At 34.0% G+C, this 16339-nt stretch overlaps 1 protein-coding gene across 1 annotated transcript in view; it reads right to left on the bottom strand.

Annotated features, from left to right (window-relative positions):
- The window catches only part of LOC101893139 (uncharacterized), a 223558-nt gene that overhangs the window by 125635 nt on the left and 81584 nt on the right, over positions 1–16339 (bottom strand). Inside the window, 3 exon segments of the mRNA XM_059131727.1 lie at positions 8206–8322; positions 8456–8557; positions 8685–8934. Coding sequence (XP_058987710.1) covers positions 8206–8322; positions 8456–8557; positions 8685–8934 — 469 coding nt within the window.

The following is a 16339-nucleotide window of genomic DNA, read 5'->3' as shown; positions in this document are numbered from 1 at the left end:
GTTCCTCGAGGTCTGAAATCAATCAACCATGTAGAGAGAGAGAGCAATGAATGTTGTCACATATGTCCTTCGTTTCAGTTATGTTAAATCTTGTCCAATCACCTAACCAGGGAGAAAATTCCATCCGGTTTGGTGGATTAACGAAGCAGTGGTAAGAATGTTAGATGTGAGACAGGATTCTTGTAATCAAGAAGGCAGCACAAATGGTATGAGAACTTTGGAATAGCATAACAAGACCAGTGTCTAGATATTTCGATAGCCAAGTGGGACTCAAAGTTATCAAGTCAAGTGTCAATTAAGAACCATCCTTGACTGCTAGAAATATGTGGATTGAAATATGTGGATTCATCCCAGGACACAGTAACATAGTGAGCAATGAAGTGGCTGTTGAATTAGCTGGAAAATGTTCACAATCGTTTGATGAGACTGTTAAGCCGCCAATAAGCTATTATATGAGCTGCTTAAAAATTATCTCTCTTCGAAGAAGCTGGAAGAACATAGCACTTGGAGACCGATAGTAGAATATCTAAGGAGAAGAACAAGCAGCCAGATAATTTGAGGCCAGTCAGTATGCCTACCACGATTCTTAGATCAGACCTACTAAGTGATAAAATACTTAGTAGGTCTGATCTAAGAATCGTGGTAGGCATACTGACTGGCCTCAAGATGGTGAAATATTGTTCCTGACTAGTGTAGACAATGTGAATACGAAGAATTGGTAGAGACGATTGAACATCTATGCACTATGTAGGTGTCCCATGTTATCCAACAAGAGACATAGGCTATTTGGCAGATCTAACGAGAAACTCCAAAATTCTTCTCAGACATGGATCCCAACATTATTTACAAGTTTGCCAAAGGCATTTCCACCATCCTGCCATCTATACGTCTTTTTATAAATACTTTCTTCTCTTTCTCACTTATATATCTCTCCTATCTCTCCAACAACTTTGTTCTTCCTAGGATGAACACACAATGGACCAAAAAGACTCCGAGTGAAGCAATTGCTGAATTCCGTGTGGCTGTGTATCCTTAATCCCAACCAAACCAAAGTCATTCCCTCTCAAACCTTTTATATGAATTAAAATATATATATATACAAAAATATATATTCAAATAAATCAATTTTGTGAAATCACCATTTTCGACAGCATGTAATATATTACATTGACTAAGCGGCACTTCCAACGGCAACCTCCAGCAGATTTATGGTTGAAAAAAATGTTTTCCTTGTAATACCCAACTACACCCTCAAGTCTGCCGTTAAAACATATATTTCCTTTCAACTTGTCATCATTAGTGACAGCTTAATTAATATACTTTTACTGCACACACACACACACAGCTTTACCTTTAAAGTCCTATATTTTTTCTACAAGGATGTTCTAGCAAGCGAACAGCCGTCGTATATCAAGCCACAACATCTTTGCAGACACTACAATGTAATTACGTATGTCAATGCGTGTTGTACCAAAAATAGCGCGCAACGAAAAACAGCAACTGTTTTGGTAGCAATTTTTGCTTAACTGGCTTGTAAATCGAAATGTTAATGCAAAAAAGGTTGAAGGGAGGACCAAAAACACAGACGAACCCATATATATATAGATATGGACATTTCAGTTTATAATTTTGTACAATAACAACAACAGTAGTAGTCATAGTTCAGACATATAGTTCACTAGCCCAATGACGATGCATCATCGGTGTCGTCCACGTCTCAAAGCCCAGAATGACTCGGGCGTTTCTTTTTTTAGCCAGGCCATAAACTGGTGGCAGTGCCTGTACAAAGCGTAACATTTTTATCAAATCTCACCGATCTGAAGCATGAAAAAGTGCGCAAAGTATGTTTTCACATGCGCCACAACATACAAGTGGTTTGTATAGAAGAATGTATGTCGTTATGTGCATGTTTTAACTGATGATGGTGTTTTAATTTCAAGACATGTTTCAGTTTTCTTTGCAAGTTGAGGTTGGTTGTTTGTTTGATGTTTTCTGGCCAAAGAGTTGGGAGTGTTAGGAACGTGAGTTTGTTTTAATGATTGTTTCGAATTTATTTACATTTTGGTTACAAAACAAATTTTAGAGTTCAGTGAATATATGGAACAACAACGGCATTGGGAAATTTGCGAGAGTGGAAAATTGCATTTGTCATTTTTTGGGTTTTGTATGTTTGAATTGTAGGGTTAATTAAAGAGTTTTTATTCATGGAAGTCAGTTAAATGGGAACAGCTCTTGGCTGGTGTTAGAAGGCCAACTCACTGTCAAAAATCTTTTTTTTTAGAGCAAGATTGGGATTTTGTATATTTGGATTCATAAAATCAAGCAAAGGAGAGGGAGAGATAGTATTCCGTCAGGAAGTCATCTAGTCGAAGATTATTCTCTTGGCTATTTCGGCTTTGTAATTGCATCTCTCCACGAAAACCAAGTACGTCATGCTGGTGTTAGAGTTCGTACTCGATTTTACTCGCTACCAGGAGTATTGAAGAATTTTTAGGGAGTATTACTCTCCAATTTTTTTTATACGGGCGCGTTTGTGAGTACTCCTAAAAGAGCACTATAAAAGAGTGGATTCGCATAAAAAAGAGAGAGAGAGTTTCTTTTCAGAAAATCAGTCATCAAAGTTTATTCTGTCTCTTCGGCTTTGTAACTGCGTCTCTCTACGGAAAGTACGTTGTTCCGATTTGTTCGATGTCACTAGTACATGAAAAGAAGGAATTTTAATCTCCAATTTTCTGTTTAATACGAGTACTCCGAAACAGTTATGCTGGTGTCGGAGTTCTGATTTGCTCGATTTTAGTCGCTAGTATGAGTACTTGAAGAGAGCGAATTTTAATCTGCAATATTTTTGAGTACTCTTGTTTGAAAATAAAAGAGTACTCTGAAAAAGTAGAATCAGAACTCATCAAATCACGTAAAAGAGAGAGAGAGAGAGAGAGAGAGAGAGAGAGAGAGAGTTCTGTTGAAAAATCATTCATCAAAGATTATTTTCTTGCCTCTTTCGGCTTTGTAACTACAGCTCTCCACGTAAATCAAGTACATCGCTAGTATGAGTACTTGAAGAGAATCTTTTATTTTATACGTGAGTGTTTGTGAGTTCTCCTTTTTGAAAAGTGTACTCTAAAAGAGTAGAATATGGAATCATCAAATCGCGTAAAAGAGAGAGAGAGTTCCGTCAGGAAAACAGTTGTTTTATAAGGAAGCGTTTGTGGGTACTCTTGTTTGAAAATAAAAGAGTACTCTGAAAGAGTATAATCTTCTAAATTTCGAAAACGAGCAAAGCAAATAGAGTATACTCAAGTATTTTTTCTACTCTCTCACATTTTTGCTATTGTGTGAGTTATTGTTTTTTTAACTTATATATTCTCTCTGTTGCTTTGTTACTTATTCCCCAGTTCTGGTTGTGTGCGTGGAGAGAATTGTGCTCTCAGAGAGTGCATGTATATCAGCGGTGCTCAAAAAGAAATATCTCTTTTCAGTCAAATTTCTCTTTGCTTATTTAAATCAAGAACAAAACAGTGTTAAGTCATTATTTATACAAATATTTTTTATCCATTTGCTTTATAAATTATTTTGGCAAACATTCGTGTTTAAAAACAATTAAATGGAACCGTAAAATATAAAGAAAAACAGAATTTTAATTTTCTCTTAAATTATCTCTTTTTTCTCTTCATGTTCTAGAACACGGTTTTGAGCACCGCTGATGTATATGCATTTGCCTGGTCCTGCTGTAATTCATAGATCACATGTATCCTCCCTCGGGTTTCAATTCTCGTTGATTAGGAATAAGAAGAGAATATCTTACCACTACTAATGCATATATTGTGAGCCCTTTTTATGCTCTCTAAATTATTTTTATTTCTATATGTGTATGGAGAGAATTCCCTTGCTGACAACACTCTTGTTGGTATCTGTCCAGGTTATGGAACAGTGTAATGGTAATTCAAATGAAAAACATACATATTTTTATTTTTCGAATTGCCCAACGAAGGCTTTATTGTAACAACAACAAAGATACTACTTTTTCCTGACTCTGTAATCAATACCTTAGGACCAAGACGTTGTCGTCGTGCATATAAAATTATTTCGAATCCAAACCGCTCAGAAACGGGAAGTTCTCAACAAAAGAAAGCCAACGGCTTGTTATGATTAGTGGAAGAAATTATATTGGCATCTGGGGAATAAGGAAATCATAGAAAGACAAACAAACAAACAAATGCCTATAAACGACAATGACAATGACGACGGGAGCATGTAAACACCAAATACAAAAATACATATAAACCATAATAGAACTTCATTGCCTCCCGGGATGGAATGGCATGGGAGAGAAGAAAGTAAATTACATGAGCATTGCTGTTGATGCTGTTTTAAGCTAATGTAATTTACGGAATAACCAAATAGATCGCCAGGTTTTGATTTGTTTAAGGTTTGACAAAGAGAGCAGCGCATTTGCTCCATCTGTGATGTGGCGGATAGCATACCGTGTTTGTGTCTTAAGTCTTTTGTTTAAATTGTAATAGAAACAAATTAGCCAATAACCATAGATGGTGTTTAAACACAATGCGTGTCTAACATTTTCAATACCAAACACTCACTCAGAGACATACATACCTGTGCAATCATTAAAATTTCATCATTTAAAGAAATTTGCAAACAGGTTGTTGTTTTTGCTGGATTTCGAAGTAAATGTCATTTGATTATCTTGAAAATCAAGATGGAGAATAAAAGGCCATAGATTCTTATTAACAATTAATTAGAACATGGTACTCAGTGGTATCATTTTTAAACGGAACTTGTCTGATAGACTTTTGCGGATGCAGGCACATCTATCAGTCGAAATAATTTCTTAGTCAAGTTTCCTTTCCTAAAAAATAATTGTTTGGCCAAAGAATGGATGTTGTTGTTTGAGGTGTGTATTGTTTGTTTGGGGTGTGCATATTCTCTTCCCCCCTCCTTGGCTTTGTTGCATATGTTTTCTTGTATTGTTGTAGTTTTCTTACTTTATTATGTCATTACATTTAAGTATTACATAATCTTACAAAACAATGCTTTAAATGCTAAAGCTGCCAGTTGCCATCAAACAGATAGGGGGACATCACGAATACAAATAAAATCAATGAATAACAATGAGCCAGGGTTTTAAATACAAAGGGAGAATAGACCAAGGGAAAATAAAAACAGAAGGGTGAAGAGTAGAAATTGATGAATATATTTGGGAAAAATGGGTTTATTTTTTTAAAGCATTTTTCTATTTTTTTCTATGGCGGGCGAAGTTCTTGTAAAAGCTGCTCGATATTGAATATTATTGAAAATATATAAAGAATCTGAAAATATATGAAGAATGCTATGAATTTTTAACCAATCGAAGACTACGAACCAAAAGTTTCTATCTAACATCGAGTCGAAGTATTGAATGAGAACGAGATTTCAAAGAAGTTTACTCTTCACTATTTTGTTCCGTTTCAAAGCACTTTTCTTTATTCGCGAGTAAGAGTGGTCGAAGAGTATGCATTTTTAAAGAAGCTTACTCTTCAGCCTTTCTTTATCATTTTGGAGTTCTCGCGAAGCATTTCGGGTATTTCGGAGCTTTATATAAAAAATAATACAAAGCTAGAAAATCCGCTGCTTGGGCAATAAATGGCAAAACAAATCAAAAGAGAATCTGGGCTCCGGAAGAGAAACAACTTTCAAACACTCGAAAAGAGTTCCCACACTCTTACTCGAAAAAGAGCAAAACATTATCTCTATTCGAGGGGCATAGAAAATAAAGAAAGCGAGTTTCACTTGCTCGAATGTGAGCGAGTATTCTGGAGATCTGAACAAAATACAATACAACACAAACAATGGTAGAGAAGCAGCTGTATGGGCAACAATCCTTTGTTTGAAATCTCAAATTGAAATCTGGACTTTAAATCTAATTGCTCTTAGGCGGACAAGGTTCCAAGAAGAGAAAAGGCTGCCAAACACTCAACAAGAGCTAAACCACTCGAGAACGAGCCACTCATTCGAGTGGCATAGAAAAATTGAGTATACTCCATTTATTTCTTATACTCGAAGGTTTATTTCTGCTCGAAGTTGAACTCGAATTTCGGGAATTTAGAGAATCTCCACCAGCTAAAATATTGTAAAAGACTCTGGTCATTTGGAGAATTAATCAAGCCTCTCCTCAAACTCCTTCAAAAAATACTGTTCCCAGAATTCTTTGGGCGAAAACTTTGCCTCAAGTACAGAGAAGGCAAGTGTCACAGCCACGAAATTCCTCATTGTATCTTAACAAAATCAGTTGGGTAAAATGGCAGAGAATGAGGTATAGAGCCGTAGCTTTTGTTCGGTGGTAGCAAGAAGTGCTACAGGAATCAAATTTGTTATTCAACAAATATTACATATATACTTAAGGTACATCAAAAGAATGCAGAACCTGCGGATTTATTGCGGTGAGTGTATAAGGGAAACTGAGAGCAATCAAAAACTGAAACTAAGTTATGCCCTTGGAGGAATGTTTCAATTTTCTGAAGTTCCGAAGAGGATTCGGTCTCCACTAGGAACTGTTAACCTCCCGCCCGTCTGTCAAACACCACATGGAGGAAGCTTAGCTCCAACTAAATACAAGCTCCAAACCAACTGCCCCTAAGGTCCTAGTTATTTGCAAGATTTTGTAATGGCCAACATCTTGGTTTGGAATATAGCACCATCCAAATATTTTGTATTTTTTATTAGGCAAAAAATCAGGATAAGAATACAATTTTACATTCAATCTGAGAGCTCCCCCTTAGGAAAAAAATCGGAACATCTTGGTATGCAAAATAGCATCATCCGAATATGATGTAATTTTCATGGATCAGAAATTAGGATGAGAATACAATTTTACATACAATCTGAGAGCTACCCCTTAAGACCTGGTTGGTTTCGCTTAAAGAAATCGGATCATCTTGGGTTGGAAAATAGCACCATACAAAAATGTTGTAATTTTAATGATTCAGAAAGCAGGTTAAGAATACAACTTTACATTAAGGCTGAGAGCTTCCCTTAAGTCCTAGTTTCTTTGTCGAAAAAATCGACTTTTAGACTAATTGATTCTTGATTAGAACGAAAAAGTCGACTCCTTCAACTTCGTCGATCTAAATAAAAAAAATCGTGGTCGCCCCCTTTTCTTCCAATTTGGCCCCATTTTATCGAAAATAACTACTTGCTGTTAACAAATTCACCCTGGAAATGGTGTCACCTTTCCATTGCCGGTCGTTCTAACAATGAAAATTGTTTTCGTCATTGCTACTTTTTAGTCAGACGAAGAAATCTCGTTCTGTTACGTTTGCGTTCTCCTTCACCTTAGGAATGGCGAAAAAGACGATGTTGTCGGCAGATCTCTGAACATGGCATAAGAATAACAACTGATACTATCATCGTCGATGACTTTATAGCTTGAATTATTTTACTTTTGTTGTTGTACATTGTTGTTGTTGGTTTTTTTCTAGCTTTGGTTACCTTTTCATTTCATATTCTAGACAGATAGCTACACAAAAAGATGAACATGTTCCAGGCTAGATTATGGCCCAGTAGCTGTTATGGGACCGGATGAATGTGTGTGTGTGTGAGTGAGTGTGCGAGAGTAACACAAATCTGAAAATTATTATTGTTGTTTGTGTATGTGTGTGTGTGTGTGCGCGCGCTTTTTGTTGTTGTGATTATTCTTGTTGTAGTATTATGATGGCAGTTTGCTGAGAATGTTAGATACCCAACTTGACTGGTGTTGACTATCATTATGTGGTCTAAGGTCTGTTGCGCTGTTGGTTGGTGTGTGCTTGGAAGCTATACATTTCTCAAAAACCGTTAAGAAAACTACACAAACAACCAAGCACAACAGCGACAACAACCACAACAACAATAATAATGTGTTATGTGCCTTGCTGTACACAATGAGTGTAAAACTTTATGCTTGAAATATGTTTATGGTATAACATTTCTTCCAGTTTCATGCTAATGCCATTGTAAAAAAAGTTATATATAAATGATAATTTTGTTGTCGTTGTTGTATCTTTGCTTGGGTATTGTTCTCCTTGGGCTTTGGTTTATACCGATCTTAGATGGGCGGAAGTTTTTGTTGTTTGTGTATTTCTCTTTGTCAGATGTTAGGAATATAAAATTGCATTATTTTACAAATAAAATAAAATAATAAAAATAAAGTACCAAAAAAACAATTCAACTTACCTTCACAACGATGACCATCACCACGATAGCCTGGAAAACAGGTACACGTATAACTGCCGAGTGTATTCGTACAGTGGGCAAATACATCACAGGGACGTGATTTGCACTCGTTTTCATCTGCCATAAAAAAAGAAAAAGAGAATATCCCCCATTAACTTCATGGCATTCCATCAAAGGCAAGATAATGATCATCATCATCATCATTAACATGATGACATTTAAGGTTTTTTGTTTTTGACATTTTACTTACCTTGATCGTTACAATTGCAACCACCCCAGCCATCGTTGCAATGGCAAACACCATTCAAACACACACCATTTATGCACTGAGTGCCATCTTTATCACAGTCATCTAAGTTGTCGTTGTTGTTGTTTTTTTGGGTGAAATTATTTGGAAAGAAAAGGAAATAATAAAACATTAAATTGAATAATGACTCTTGACATAATGTGAGAACGGTTTTCAGTTCACTTCAACTTACTTGTGCATTTGAGCTCTTTGCTCAGCTCATCGGAACCCAGATAACAGTCTTGGGAACCGTCGCATAATTTCGATAGTTCGTATAATTGTAAATAGTCGCTGGACGCATTTACTTGGCAACCGAAATAGCCATCTTCCAAATTTATGAAAAATACTTCGTTACGAAATCGACTATTTTTTAAATTTGTCTTAAATGGCGATAATTGTGTTTGTGTAAAATATTGTGTTTGTTGTTGTTGTTGTGAATGTACCTGCAATGAGAGAGATAAATAGAAACATCCAATTAGTAATTGTTATAAATGTTTGATAATTACTAAAGGTGACAAAACAAAAGACTTAAGACACAAACTTCCTTCTTCTAAAACAATTAAATCAATTTTTATTACCCTACGACAATCTGAATCCCTTATTTCCCTCCAATTTGGTTGGTTAAATTTTCCTGCCGAAAACTTACTAGTTTCCCGCCACTGATTTCCTATGGAATTTCAAAACTTAAAACCCATATCCAAATTTTGAGGTCAACATATAGAGGGATGTAGACCCTAAATTCAAACTGACTAGTTTCCCGTCACTGATTTTCTATGGAATTTCAATACTTAACACCCAAATCCAAATTAAATTCAAATACATTAGATTTTCAGGTGGAAATTTGAATTGTTGTTAAAAACAAAAGACTTAAGACACAAACCTTCTAAAAACTGTATTTATTTCCAAATATGGAATTTATTTTCATTAGATTATTAGACAACTTTCATTAGAGTATGAAAAATAACTTTCAATAAAAAAAAAAAAAACAAAAAATAAATAAATAAATAAAAAAAAATAATAATAAATTACAAATTCCACAGATAAGATAAAACATAAAACGAAAGACTTAAGACACAAACTTTCTTCAGATGTAAAACAATATTAAACCCACATGGGAGATCCCTCTCAAACGTATGAATAAACTCTGTCCTCATTCTTTCAACCTTTCTCTCTGTCTCTGCTGATATTAACTTCCTTCATATTTGGGTGGCTGTCCTAAAATGTTCTAGTCGATTCGAACAATGAATGTTTTGTGGTTTTGAATTAAATTTTCCTGGCCAAACTGATTTTTGAAGAATTTCAATACTTAACACTCAAATCCAAATATTTGATTTTGGCGGATGTACCCCCGTGACCCAAAATTCGAATATTTTTTTCTTATTGCGGGAAACTCAGGGCCGAACTTTGAATACCCTCCACCATTTGGAACTAATTTGGAAATTTTCAAATAAAAAATAAAACCCGTTAGAAATTCTGTTAAATTCTTAAAAATACCAAATATAACCATTATTATATTGGGGTCTATGCGAAGGCGTGGACCAGAGTCAACTTTTGTCATGGGACATTACAATATTTAAATAGGAAACTTAAAAAAAATCTGGTGAATAATATGATAAAACCATCAAAATACCGCATATAGGGAGGTACCGATGTATGGGGGCTTTACGAGAACGTAGACCGGCATACAAAATTTTCTGTCACAGGCTGTAGTTCCCATTACGAACTCTAAATACGAAATTCGAAGCAATTCCATTGAATATTGTACCTAAAATCGCAATTTTTGTTATGGGCTGTAGTACCCATAACGAACTCAAAATTCGAAATTTGAAACAACTACGATGAATAATGTCGCTAAAATCATTAAAATACCGAATTTTTGGAGGTACCGATGTATGAGGGCTATACGAGAACGTGGACCTGCACAGACAATTTTCTGTTACGATTATATGGGGGCTATATGATATCGTGGACCGATATATCCCATCTTCAAATGTGATCTGCCAGCAGCAAAAGACCGATCTGCTTCCTGTCTTTATTCCTTTTGACTCTAGCATGATTACAACAGACGGACGGACAGGGCTAAATCGTCTTAGAATTTAACGCAGATGCCTCCCACACATGTGATCAATAAACTCTCTTTCTATCTCTCTCTCCATCTGTTGCTATTTAAATGCTTTAAAATTCTGGTGCTTCTGTTCTTCCCAAAAATATTTAGTTAGATTACATTTGCTGACATAGTCTCCATATCTATTGCAGAACCCCCTTTTGATCTTCTTGATGTTATTTTTTTTTCAAATTCTGTATTACAATCTCAAACAAAGTTGCATGTCAAAATGATGCACATCATTGACTCTTGTAGAGAGGAGAAAAAATAGCTCCACAGAAAAATGCAAAAAAATGCCTAAAATTATTCAATAAAAAGAAAATTTCAATTATGAAAATACTCGAACAAATATAAAACAAATGGGCAATTTGTTATTGAGATTTTCTCTAGCAAAAGAAAGTAAAGTGGATTCATTAAACAAAAATGTCTACACACAACCAGGCATTTTCTCTTCTCTCTTCCAATTACTTCTCCCAATAATTAAAGTTTGTTTTCTAAGTCTTTCGTTTTTTGAGTGGTAAAAATAACTGGGTGTTTTTTTTTCAATATTTTGCTTCCTCTCTTATATTGTTTGTATATGGGCCTATGTTGTTTATTTTTCCTTATTGTTTATTAAGATTTAATGTCATCCAATTATTGCCTACATACATATGTTTGTTTTTCAACTTCTATCAAATAATAACTTGTAATTATTGTCCATTGTTGCAAATCATTTGTAGTCTTATAAAAAAATGTGTTTTTTTTTTAATTTCTTAGTTCAATTCTAAATACCAGAAACATATTACCTGACCTTGTCAATGTATTAACATGTTTACACGGCCGGTTGTCACATTAATCTGAGATTATGATGTTGTGGACCATAATTTAAAAAAAAAATCATATTTTTTTGACAATGAGCAACAAATACAATTGTAATGTACTAAATTTCCGTGTTGAATAATTGAAAATAATTGCTTGTTGTTGGATTTTTTCCAAATATATTTCGATAGAATTAAAATTAATAGTTCTTTATCTAACACGGTTGTAGTGCTACTTGCCAGAAGGGTTTATCGAATTCCAAACATATATTCAATAAACTTTACTCTCTTTCTCCCTCTCCCTAAAATCTTAATGGATATCCACGATGAACCCGTCTTCAAACAAAGCAATTTTTATAGGTCCCTAGGAAAGAATCGAAACCCAAGATGAGTTAATATTAGCAGGCCTCCACTATAGTTTTGATGGTAAGATGAATCAAAAGACTTAAGGCACAAACTTTCTTGATACGTTACTCAATATTTAACTTAAATTTGAGATTCCTCTCAAACATATGTTAAATAAACTCTACTCTCTTTTGCCCTCCCCCTCTATCTAAAATGCTAGTGGATATCCATGATGAACCCATCTTCAAACAAAGCAATTTTATAGGTCCCTAGGCATGAATAGAAACCCAAGATGAGATAATATTACACGCCTCCATTATAGTTTTGATGGCAAGATAAAACAAAAGACTTAAGACACATACTTTCTTGATACGTTGCTCAATATTTAACTTAAATATGAGATTCCTCTCAAACATATGTTAAAGAAACTCTACTCTCTTTTGCCCTCTCCCTCTCTCTAAAATGCTAATGGATATCCATGATGAACCCATCTTCAAACGAAGCAATTTTTATAGGTCCCTAGGTATGAATAGAAACCCTAGATGAGATAATATTACACGCCTCCATTATAGTTTTGATGACAAGATAAAACAAAAGACTTAAGACACATACTTTCTTGATACGTTGCTCAATATTTAACCTAAATGCGAGATCTCCCTCAAAAATATGTTCAATAAACTCTACTCCGTTTGCCCCTCTCCATCTCTTAAAAACGTTAATGGATATGCATGATGAACCAATCTTCAATCAAAGCAACTGTCTATAGGTCCCCAGGTATTAATGGAAACCCTGGACGGGATAATATTTTAGCTCGGATGTTAAGATATAACAAAAGACTTAAGACCAAACATTATTGACATGTTACACAATATTAAACCTTAATGCGAGATCCCTCTCGAACATATGTTCAAGTAACTCTACTTTCTTTCTCTTTCTGTTTCTCCCTCTCCCTTTTTATAAAATTTTAATGGGTGTCAAACAAATCAACTATTTTTAGGTCCTTAGGTATGAATAGAAACTCTTGATGCGATAATATTAATACTCCTCCATTATGTCTATATTCCAGTATTTCAAAGAGAAAACTTATTTTGGTAAAAATTAAAAAATTTCTTTTGGGGTGCTTCCTCCACACAACGAAAAATATTTAAATTTATAAAAATGTTGATGTTTATTTCCTTTAAGATATTGTGTGTTTGTGAATGATGGCAGTTAATCAAAACATTATTAATTGCAAACATTAGCAATTGTTTTCTTCTTTTGATAGACAATAGCAACTGTCCCATGACATTGTCAGTTTTGTACATTTGTCGTCCATTCATGCTAACTTTAGAAACGTTATAACTCCGCTGGGTTTTACGTTTTTTTTTTTTTTTCAAGAGCAAATGCAATTAGATTTTACAGCAAGTTGCATTGTTGTTGTTGCCATTTTTCATGGGCTCTACCGTAAAAGGTTGCCCATCAAGCGACAATGTGATTTACCATGAAAATTGTTGATTATCATGATTTGTCATGATCACACCGCTGGGCGATGGATGGTGATCATCTTCATCTTTTGACGGAATATAATGACAATATTTTGTTATTATTGTTTGCTATTATCTGGATGGTGTTGTTGTTGTGATGGTGTTATTGTTGCACTAGAGTGCATCCGTTATAACTGTCATTTTTGTTGTGTTATGTTTTTTTTATTTTTATTCTTTCTTTGCCACCAAGCAAGTAAGGTGATAACTGCAATAATTATGCAAGTGTAACAGCTAGAAGGTAAACAAGTGTTATGTGTGTGAAGAACGTGATAGACAAAGACGTCGAAGAAGAGTAAACGCATATTTCACCGATGTTTGTCGGTGTTTTCTTTTTTAATGTTCTACAAGAGAGTTTGTAGGCAACACATATATTGTACTACATACTTGTTGTAAAATATCTTTTGTTAGAGACGCAAGAGCAACTTAAGTTACAAGTATTAGATAATTGGGGTAAAGAGTATGTAACTAGTTGTGGTAATCCTTAATGTCCAAGATAAGGTGAAATTTGGACCCGAAACCCATTGAATATTTCCTATAAAAATTAGTAGGAGCATAAATGTTACTACATCTTGGAAATTCTTATGGCCCAAGACCAAATGAAATTCAGGCCCGAAAAACCAACATTTGCAACATTTGTAAGATCAGAAATATGGACCAAGATTGGAATATTCTGAGAAAAGGCGTTTTACGCCGTAATGAACCAGATTAAGCTAAATAATTTGGAAAATATGACAAAGGTTCTCCATGGTTTAAAGATATATAAAATAAATAATAATAATAATAATAATAATAATAATAATAATAATAATAATAATAATAATAATAATAATAATAATAATAATAATAATAATAATAATAATAATAATAATAATAATAATAATAATAATAATAATAATAATAATAATAATAATAATAATAATAATAATAATAATAATAATAATAATAATAATAATAATAATAATAATAATAATAATAATAATAATAATAATAATAATAATAATAATAATAATTGTTGTGTCCAATATTTTATTAATTAATTTTTTATTTTAAAATATTTTACCAATTCTAAGATTTGGATTAAATTCTGGTTATTTTGATCCAAAAATAGGTTCCTTTCTTCAATATCATTTCCTGAGTACAATTCATCCTCCTGCTGCTCATCTTGGCCAAAGGCAAACTAATTCCTCCTGCACTTTATCTAATAACAACAATTTCACCTCCTTTCGCGGAGTAAATATTTTCTACTAAAATAATCCTCGCAATTTTTTAAAAGGTACTGATATCAAAGAATCATAATCCGAAAATTTTCCAACATGTGGAGAAGGTGGCAACTTTCGCCCAATATTTTAGTTATTTTGCCATGTAACCTTTTAAAGGGCCGATACACGTGTGTTGTATTTTAGCTCTACTTTCGTAATCTATTATTTTTGTTGCACAATGTTATAAATGGTAACAAGAAGAAAGGATGTAAAAAATAGCTTGACTCCAAGAAAAATACATTTTCAGAATGTTTAAATAAAAATAGTAAACAAAGGCATATTACCCGAAAAGGTGAACATTTGCTTCATTGGTCCCTGGGAAATTGGTGTCCAGATTTATTTCTGACGATTTTTGCAAAAAGTTTCCTTCAAAAAATTGCAGTAAACCTCCAAACAATGCATTTTACCTAATTTCATAGTCATATGCCTAGAATTACTGCTCTTGGAAGAAAAATTGCGAGACAATAGCCACAATCACATAATAATATATAAATGCATTTGACCCGATTCTAAAGTCCCATGCCTATCATTTTTGCTTCCGTGCAAAAAAAAGTAAGATAAAAACCCTCTATACCCACAATCACATAGTAATATATAAGGTATAGCAAACGATCTAGCCGATTATTAGACGAAAAGACCAATGACCGCTCCAACTTAGCAAAGAGACGGCAAAAGGTCTTTCAACTTTCTTTCTATCTTTCTTCGTACACTACCACTCCTCCGTTCTAAACATTGGCGGCAGTTAGCTAGCTTGCGGCCAAACAACGACCTTACTATACTAACACAGACACCCAAACAATAAAGCCTTGATTGGTTCTTAGCGTTTGTTCATACACCATTTTTTTTGCTATCATAGCTTTCTTTTGTGTATATCTTTCTTTCTCTGTTATTTTTGTTTTTTGTTTTTCATTCATTTCATTTCTTTGACTAATGATGGCCAACGTTTTCTCGCTTGAAATAGGCAATTATCGAGCGATATTTTTTCATCTGTGCTTTTCTATTGGCTGACTCTCTTTTTGGGTATTTTTTCAAACATTATTTGCATATTTTTCACCCTGGTGTTACTTTTCGTTTTTTTTTTTTGTTTTTTGAAAAGGAATAATTAATGGAAACTGATCAGTTAATTTTAGTGGCCGTTATTTTATTATTCATCAACTGGGAATGATGGCTATCATGAGCTATGAAAAAAGAGTTAAAATAAATTCGCAAAAAACATTAAATCCCGTTAGTTTATTTTTCTACATCATTAATTTTTCTTCGCAATGATCATTAAATTTAATTTTCACAACAAAACATCATTTATATGTGGTTGGCCCCCCCTACACTACATGTCCGCTCTGGTGTAAAGGAGCAATTTTGCTGCTGCCGCTGCTGTTGGTGGCAATCAAAATTGATTTTTATCATTGTCGTTTTAATGATGTGCTGAAATATTCTGTTTCTTAACATTCAAACATCCACCTAGCCAGGCAGTCAGTCAGTCTGTCAGCTAAATAGTCAGCCAGCCAGCCAGCCAGCAAGCCATTCATCCGTCTATCCATCCATCTGTGCATGGCAAGTGGTAATTAAATTTATAACGCAACGTACCTAAAATAGGTAATTTTTTTGTTGTTTATTGCTGTCGCCGTGTATGATTTTGTTTACAGAATTTAATTGCCAATAAGCCTGTGGAATTTTAATGAGACGAGGCTGGGTGAGAAGCAAAATATAAGACACAAACACGAATTTTATGGGGAACGATGGGCAAAAATGGATTTTGTTGGGAAATTTTGATCTTAACATGCCATATTTTAGCTAGGATATTGATAATCCGTTCTTAACTT

The sequence above is a fragment of the Musca domestica genome, unplaced genomic scaffold, assembly GCF_030504385.1.
Source record: "Musca domestica strain aabys unplaced genomic scaffold, Musca_domestica.polishedcontigs.V.1.1 11, whole genome shotgun sequence".
Taxonomy (NCBI): domain Eukaryota; kingdom Metazoa; phylum Arthropoda; class Insecta; order Diptera; family Muscidae; genus Musca; species Musca domestica.
The sequence above is the reverse complement of the archived record's forward strand: the minus strand, read 5'-3'. Positions and strand labels throughout refer to the sequence as shown.